Source organism: Corvus kubaryi, unplaced genomic scaffold (genome assembly GCF_017639235.1).
Source record: "Corvus kubaryi isolate FWS band 111438036 unplaced genomic scaffold, C.kubaryi_AGA036_p1.0 134, whole genome shotgun sequence".
NCBI classification, from domain to species: Eukaryota; Metazoa; Chordata; class Aves; order Passeriformes; family Corvidae; genus Corvus; species Corvus kubaryi.
In genome coordinates, this window is record NW_024580668.1 from 6,500,673 (window position 1) to 6,509,407 (window position 8,735).

Sequence of the window (8,735 nt, forward strand, 5' to 3'; positions counted from 1 at the left end):
CAATACCTTGCTTCGTTTACAACTCCTTGTAAACCGCACCAGCTTTCCCAAAACAGGCAAGAGGAAAGCTCCAGGGGTGTTTCATCTGAAGAAGCGTCATCCATATCATTCCTATGCAATATAACTGGACAATACCACTCCTGTTTAATTTTCCTTAAGCCCAATGTCTGGTTAGATTTTGGCCAATATACAGAAAATATCTGGAAGAGTTGTACATTGGGCATAAAAAAATCCCGTCTGCTGAAAAGTCAGTTATAGCCGTGGCCTTAAAAAGTGCAGGGAAATGTTTTACTCCCACCCAGCTACTGGTGCACAATGATCTTGCCAGAAGGATATAAAAAGGAGCAAAGTTAAACAGAGTTCTTGGCTACATGGCTCAGATCTACAAGCTGGCCCTCCTGGTTAAATGCACACAGCCAGGCAAGGCACTCGTGGATGCCTGTGTTCTCCCTTGCCTTGTCTTGAAACAAAGGTCAGGCAACATTTAAAACACTAGAGGAGAGTCAAAAGATTCTTGACTTCCTTTTTCTTCTTTTTCCAGGGACATGCTGGTAAAGTGATCCTACATTCTTGCTGGGTTTGCTCTATAACCTGGGGTGCATTTCCGACAAGTTTCACGGGACTCCTGCACCTCCTGATGCACATCTGAAGGATTTCATTGAATTTCCAAAGCTGGATCAGAGACCCAGCTGGAGAAACCCGGCCAAACTGCCCCAGAGCAGCCAAAAACAGCGCAGATCTGGCAAGGTACGTCTGTTTATTTGTTTATTTTGCGCGCTGTAATGTTGCTCACCCTCCTCCCACTCCCTTTGTTAAAGCCAGCCCTATTCCCTATTGAAGCAATTTAATCCCCCGCTTCCCACCGTTTCATGCATCCCTCATTCAGCCAGTCCTGGGTGCTGCCTGTGTCCCTCGACATCTCCCTCATTCCTGAAGAGAACATCCACCGTATTTACTATTTCAGTAACCCTGCAGAGAGAAAAACCTTTGTTTCCCCCCCTTCCCTGGTCTGAGCAAGTGCTAATTGCTCAGACATGCAACGCGCACACACACAGAAGCATCATGTTGATCTGATTGCAAATCCCGGTACGTCAGCAACCCAGAGACCCTCCTCCAACTCGGATTAGAGGGAAGAGGCTCACCAGTGCAAGCAGCAGGTGCTGGAGGAGGCAGCGGAGCCGCTTCCCAGGTAAGGGACACTTCAGCCCTCCATCCCCAACGCCAGCAGTCCCACTCACTTTATTGCAACAAAATGCAAGAGAAGAGAGGTGCTTCTCTTTGCAGAGCCTGGGGACCAGTTGCCAAACCTTTGATCTTCACAGTGGGGGTAGGGGTCGGTTGTTTGTTCGTTCCCTGTGGAGGAATTCTTGGAAGTATGGGAAAGGCAATAGTGATGGATGTGGCAAATGCTACAGATGGGATGATTCTTGCTGTGCTCTAAAGTGGATTTGCTTTCAGGGTACTTTTTTCCCTCTTCCCTGATTAATCCTGAACTTCTGAGATTTACAGGTTTGTCTGTCCATCTCTGCCTGGTTTGGGGTGCTGCCAGTTGTTTGTACTGGGGATAGTCTTCACAGTGAATAAGTTCAGAGCCCACCCTTGCTTAAAAGCCTACTTTGATTGCGAAATAAATCCCTTTAACCCTTTGTTTCAGAAATACTCCCTGAACTATCTTTCCCCCTCCTTCTTTTGCTAGGGGACCCTGGGAGTGGGGAGTAGCTGTGTCACAAACTTCTTCATTGTTTGTGAAATCCCAGTCCATGAAGAGCCTGAACTCCGACACAAAGGCAGGCACTAATTAACCACTGGAACGCTTCTGCTCCGGCACAGAAAGCAAGCACTGTGCCAGTGAAACAGCAGCCATCCCTCAGGTCCTCCAAGGCTGTGAACAGCCAGCCAGGCACGAAACTCCCCCTTCTGCCTCCTTGTTCCTGCTAGCCCCAGGAGACCTCTCACTGCAGACAGCTGAACCGGAGCCACTCAACTCCCCCAGCAAAGAAAAGCCAAAGCTCACCGGAATGCTCTCGGAAAGAAGAGCTCCTTGACTTATTTAGAGAGTCACAATTCTCATTTCCATGGTTCATGGAGCCTTATGTCTTCCAAACATATTTTTCCCGCCTCATCACTCCAAAATCTAACTTCTCCAACAGGGCGGAGAGGTAAGTTAGGTGGTCTATGCAGCCTCACAAGTCACCTTTGAAAATAAGCTGCATCTAAATGAGGTAACAGCTGCTTCTCACAGGAGGGGAAAAAACACCCAGCCAAACAGAAAAGCTCTCACTTCTGGGCTAGCAAGGCTTTCAGTGGCATCTGAGGGTGGTCTGTGATCAACAGGCATGGGAAACAGCTCCTTTTGGGATGATCTGAACAGCTCCTGCAGCAATGCAGGCAACAGCTGCTACCTGGAAAACAGCATGAGGTTCAACTTCACCCTCCAAGAGCAGGCAGGTGATTTCTACATTGTCCTGCCCGTGATCTACTCTGTGATCTGTGCTGTGGGGCTCACAGGCAACACTGCTGTCATCTATGTGGTCCTCAAGGCCCCCAAGATGAAGACTGTGACCAACATGTTCATCCTGAACCTCGCTATAGCCGATGACTTGTTCACCCTTGTCTTGCCCATGAATATTGCCGAGCACCTCCTCCGCTACTGGCCCTTTGGGGAAATCCTCTGCAAGGTCATCTTGTCCATAGACCACTACAACATCTTCTCCAGCATTTATTTCCTGACAGTGATGAGCATAGACAGGTACCTGGTGGTACTGGCTACAGTCAGGTCCAAGAGGATGCCCCATCGCACGTACCGAGCAGCCAGGATTGTCAGCCTGTGCATCTGGATGCTGGTCACCATCATAGTCCTCCCTTTCATCATCTTTGCCAATGTCTATACCGACGACCTGGAGATCAAGAGTTGTGGTCTCAATTTCCCCAAGCCTGAGAGGTTTTGGTTCAAAGCCAGCAGGATCTACACCCTCATCCTTGGCTTTGCCATTCCGGTATCCACCATCTGCATCCTCTACACCATGATGCTTTACAAGGTGAGGAACATGCACTTGAACTCCAATGCCAGAGCCCTGGACAAAGCCAAGAAGAAAGTCACCATTATGGTCTTCATAGTCCTGGCCGTGTTCCTCTTCTGTTGGACTCCCTTCCACTTGGCCACCATCGTGGCTTTGACCACTGACCTACCCCAGACCTCCATGGTCATTGGAATATCCTACTTCATCACCAGCCTAAGCTATGCCAATTCATGCTTGAATCCTTTCTTGTACGCTTTCCTGGATGACAGTTTTCGGAAAAGTTTCCGGAAGTTGCTGGAATGCAGAACTTCTTGAACAGGGGGTTGGGGATGGCAGGTCCCTGCCCTCCCAGGGCTTTTCAGGGGCAACTTTGCAGACTGGAGGGGCAGCCAATGAATGTACAATGTCCTTTCTTTGGTTTACATGTAATGTTTGGCCTGTTTGTAATCCTCATCAGCCACAGGGTTTGTCCTGCCCACTTGCAACTCTTGTATTTCCCCTCTTTGCTCCTACCAGCTTCTCAGAGCTGCGTTTCCATACCCTCATTGTTAATTGCACACTCTGAATTATTAAGGACAGAACATTTCCTTTGCCGGGGTGTACTTCTGCCGCAGAGTGGTCCTTTGTTGCCATCTGCTGTACAGCACAGGCAGCCTGGAGACCAATTTCCAGATGAGTGCAAAGCTCAGTTCTTCATCACTGTGTTAATAGGGAGGATCGTTTAATGGAGCAGAGCTAATGAGCATTTTCAATGAAATATCAATAAAACAGACAGAAGATGAGTATTTGGGAGAGAAACTATTTTCATGTCCATGTATGTTCCTGTGTGTTTTGCATTATTTTGATTTTGAAGGATGTCCATCTTCCACCCCACCACAAATTTCCTCTTTTCTTACTTGTTAAATTTAGACCAAAAGGAAGATTTGAGCCTCAAAAATAGAGTTAACAACACACCATACAAATACTATGACAACTGTGGGAATTTGTGTTAGAAATTATTTTGAACTAATTGTTCCTGTTAAGTGTCAAATACATATTTATTTAAGAGTGAGTAATGAAATAAACCTCCTGGGGGAAAAAAGAGACTGGTCCTTCTTTCACAAGAGAAAATTTATGCTACTTGTGCCATTTCTTTGCTATATATGTTGCATTTTGCCTATTATAAAATAAATCACAGTAGGTTTGTAACAAAATTGAGGTGTTTGGTAAGCCACAAGAAAAACTCCAGTAAGCACTGCAGATAAAATTTCCTTCTTTCACAGATAAATAGTCGAAATACTTGGATATAACCAGGACTTGAATGGGAGAGTCTCGAGATCAGAAACTCCATATCGAAAGCTTGGAAACCTCATTCTCACACCCTTTAGCCCTGCAATGTTTATGTGTTACTGGTTTTGGGAAGGCTGTCTGAGCTAAAATATTTCTCTCGAGCTTTTCCCCAGTCCCCAGGTACCAAGCTCGGCTCTTACCTGGCGAAATTCCCCCAGCAAAGTGCAGAACAGGTAAAAACTAAAGAAGAGGAGGCTGCAGTTCTCAGCTTAAATGGACTCTCAGAGGGTGGCAACGCGAGTGGAGACTCCAGGTTGCAGTTTTCAGTTTAAATGGGCTCTTAGAGGGTGACAGTGTGGGTGGAGACCCCAGGTGAGGCTGCTTGGGGCAATTCAGTGCCCTCAGCACCCCAATGCCAAAACTGAAAACCCTCAATACCTCATGGTGGCAATTTAATTTTTAGAAAACTAAAAACGGATGTGCGGGTGCAAGATCACTGTGCTGCCTTCTCCATATTAAAGGTGCTAACTTTGGGAGAACAATGAAGGAGAACACACTCTTCCAGGTGAAACTTCGCCAGGAATTTGGCTTTAGCATTGTTGCCACCTGCTGGCAGTGGGCTTTCCAGGTGGAAAAACCTTTCTGCATGAGAAATCTGACTCAGATTATGTCACCTCTCACAGAAGCTGCCTAATTAGCTGCAACATCGCAGTTCATTGGCATTGGGGCCCTAGGAAAGGCAATAGATTTTATTAGGTGGTTAAACTACTGCATTACATTAGATGGAAAGGATCTTTTCAGTGTGAGTCACCCCCTTTCAGAGCTGACAGTGACATTGTTGGAGCTTTTTCTGTAAATCACAAGTCACGACAGTCACAGAATCACAGCATGGCTCAAGCAGGGTCATCCAGGGCAAATTTCCCAGCACCGTGTCCAGTTGGGTTTGAATGTCTCCAAGGACGGAAATGCCACAGCTACTGGGGACAACCTGTTCCTGTATTTCACCACTCTAACAGTGAGTTTCTTTCCTATGCTTGAATGGAATTTTCCACATCTCGGTTTGTGCCTCCTGTCCTATCACTGGACATCACTGAGGAGAGTCTGGTTCCCTCCTCTCTGAACCCTCCACAGACACTTACAGAAATTGTTTATATCCCCTGGGCCTTCCCTTTCTGAGCACGAGCAGCCCCATCTCAGCATCATCCTGCTGCACACATGATTCTCTCCATGTAAAACACGGAACGCATGAGTGCTGACTCCTCTTGTGGGGTACCAGGCTCCAAGGGGAGACGGATTTGCATAGGCCGAGGTCTCCTCCCGTGCTCAGGAGGGGCTCCAGCTCCCGCGGAGCCCCGAGGAGGCCGGTGCGAGTCCGGCGGGACGGGGCGGTTCAGCCCGGCGGGGCGGTGCGGGGCGGTTCAGCCCGGCGGGGAGGTGCGGTTCAGCCCGGCGGGGAGGTGCGGTTCAGCCCGGCGGGGCGGGGCGGTGCGGTTCAGCCCGGCGGGGAGGTGCGGTTCAGCCCGGCGGGGCGGTGCGGTTCAGCCCGGCGGGGAGGTGCGGTTCAGCCCGGCGGCGCTGAGCGGCACTGTCTGCTTTCGGCTCAGCATCGCTGCATCTCCCGCAGCCGGCTCAGCCTGGCACCCTGCTCCTGCGGGGAGCCGGCAAACGCGGGGTGCCCGTGCCCGGGCGGACCCTCGGAGCACAGCATCCGAGGCCAGGCTGCTTCGGCTCCATCCGGGAGAGCAGAAAACACCTCCAAGGAGATGCTTGCCCACTCCCAGCGCAAGATTCCCCCAGGGAAACCCCGCACGCCAGCTCATTCCTTTGAATTTCCTCCCACTGCTGGGGTTGGCTTGTCACACCAGCACACATCAGCTGCAGCTTAAAGACTGTAAGCGGGGAAATAAACTCCATTAACGATTCACTGAATAAATCCCCTCCTAAAGCAAACATCCCGTCTGGGGTCTGCAGGGTCGCAGGACGCTGAATTAGGGACCCACAGGGCTCTCTCCTGTCCTAACCCCTTCCCAGCCAGCCATGCACTGAGCAGGGAAGTCAGCTCAGCCTAAAAGCCGGGGAAATTTCCTTCTGGGACAGTCCGGGATGTGGTAATGAGTGCAGAGGTGCGGTGCAGCCACGCAGCTCCCAGGACACAGCAGGAGCTCCTGCCCACTGCAGCAGCAGCAGCAGGTTCCTGCTCCGGGAAGGAATCGCCTTCCTCGTTCTGTCACACCCACGAGGACACGGCCGCGGAGGACTCTGCTCCATCATCCCTGGGAGTCATTTCCCGTCCCAGAACCGGAATTAGGTTCATACAGGGCTCGTATTCCCACTGCAGGCTTTCAACGCAGGCATCTGAGCTGAGGCGGGGGATCGGAAGCAGTTGTTGCTTTTTAAGTCTTCGTGCCGCAGCAATATTGGCTGTTTGGATCAATTGTCCTCATCCGAGCTGTGCTGCGGCTTGTTCTCCCGGGGAGCGCTAATCCCCTGGGTTTTAGGCAGTCTCACACTGCCTCCCTTAAGGCTGATCACGATTTTTGGGTGAGAAATAATACCCCACTGAGAGTTAATGGCCCGCCTCTCAGAAGCATCTTTACGTGAGAAAAAGACAAAAATAAAACATGGTTTAGCGGTTAATGTGGTGGTGTGGCTGATACTTGGACTGGTTGAGCTTCTCTAAACGTAATGATTCTATGGTTCTATGATATCAGGCACTCTCAAAAAAAAATCTTTCTAAAGAATCCCCTGTTGAAAGCCCACACGCCACATTGCCACATTTCCCTCCCTCCTCCTTCTTTTGACTGCAAGCAAGGAAGAGGAGTTAATTTAAAGGCAAAGGCCAAGAGTAGTGTCAGTAAATATTGCTATGAGTCCTTGTTGGCATTTGTGTTTGGTAAGTGAAGATGCAGAGGGAAGGATCAAAGCTGCCTGAATGGCTTTTAATTACAAGCCTCGATTGTTCTCTCAGAAAAATATTGCAGTTATCTAACAAAGCTCTTCGAGTGGAATTAGACACTAGTCCCAAGCTTCAAGAGCTGTTCAGTGGCTATTTTCTCCCTTAAAAAAAGTAGATTTGATGTGTACATAAAAACCAGGCACTCTCTTCAGTGCCTACAGCCAAGTCTGGTGCTTCCTGGATAAACAGAGGATGGGAAGCTTTCCCCATGAGGAAGTGAACAGCCTGGGGTGCACCAAAGGCTGATGGTCACTCTGCTAAAGCCCCCCACCACAGTGTTCCCTGGCTGGGTGGGGTGGGGACTCCAGGTGCTGCCACCAATGTGGGAAGGGGGAGTTCCCTTTTGGGGGGGTCAAATAAACTATAGTTTGGGAGCAAGACCTTTGACAGCAGGCAACCGTCCCCATTTTCAGTTTTCCTGAGATGTGTTTTCTTTCCCTGTCTTTCACCAGGATTTCTGCACATCTCCACCACCTCCCCATGCCTCGATGCTTCTGCACAGCTCGTGCCACAAGTGTAGGACACCTTGGGAGTTTCTAAGGTCCAAACCATCCCCTGTACAAGACGCGATAAACCAGCTGAATAAGGAAATCAGGGAAATAAGGATTCAGTTTCATAAACTTAACCTTCAAATGAGATCAGAGACTGGTAATTAATAAAGTCAGATTTCAATGCAATGAAAAATCTCCCCTGAGACCCAGCCTGCTGCTGCTCAGCATTGATGGAAGTCTTACGGATGTAATTAAATTTCCCTTATCCATGTGATGGATTCAGTGGGATCCTTCCTGCCGTGGTCACACCCAGCTGAGCTCCTTTATCCATGCTGACCAGGAGCTGGGATGTGAAGCTGATGGCCACCATTTCACCATGCATGGGGCAGGTCAGAGCCAACAGCTCACAGAATCACAGAATCATGGAATCACTGAATGGTTGGGGTTGGAAAGGACCTTAAAGATCATCCAGTTTCAACGCCCTGCCATGGGCAGAGACACCTTCCACTAACCAGAGTACTCAGAGCCCCATCCAGCCTGGGCTTGAGCTCATCCTACACCTTGTGGATAGCCCCAGGCAGAAGGGCTTGGTGGAATCACTGACACTCACCAGAAGATGAAGCAGCTTTCCAGCGAAGCACAAGCAAATTAAACCCCAGTGCAGATGCCAAAGCAAACCACAGGGAGAGCCCTGGTTGGCTTTCCATTGCCACCTCCCCATCAATTCCGAAATGCGGGGAGAAGGGTAAAACACTGCCACCAGGGGCTGGGTTAGTTCTCTGCCCCTTTACGCTGGGTGCCTGGAGGCAGGTGATTATCTCTGGAAATTTTAATGGCATGAAGGTCAGATAGATGACCTTTAAGGTCCCTTCCAGCCCAACCCACTCTGTGATTCTACGATCTCCTCTGTGGTTAAGCAAAGCAAGAGCAGCGCAAGGCTGAGATGAGGGAAACTCCAAAATATGTGAGCAAGTGACCTGTGCATGTGGAGAAGTTGCT

The 8,735-nt window shown here is 49.5% G+C and overlaps 1 protein-coding gene across 1 annotated transcript; it reads left to right on the plus strand.

Annotated features, from left to right (window-relative positions):
* The first annotated feature begins 878 nt into the window (after positions 1–878).
* NPBWR2 (neuropeptides B and W receptor 2) lies at positions 879–3,802 on the plus strand. Its single transcript, XM_042047192.1, has 2 exons — positions 879–1,189; positions 1,697–3,802. Exon 2 carries the CDS (start codon positions 2,337–2,339, stop codon positions 3,333–3,335), a length of 999 nt encoding a protein of 332 aa, XP_041903126.1. The 5' UTR covers positions 879–1,189; positions 1,697–2,336; the 3' UTR covers positions 3,336–3,802.
* Positions 3,803–8,735: the final 4,933 nt, after the last annotated feature.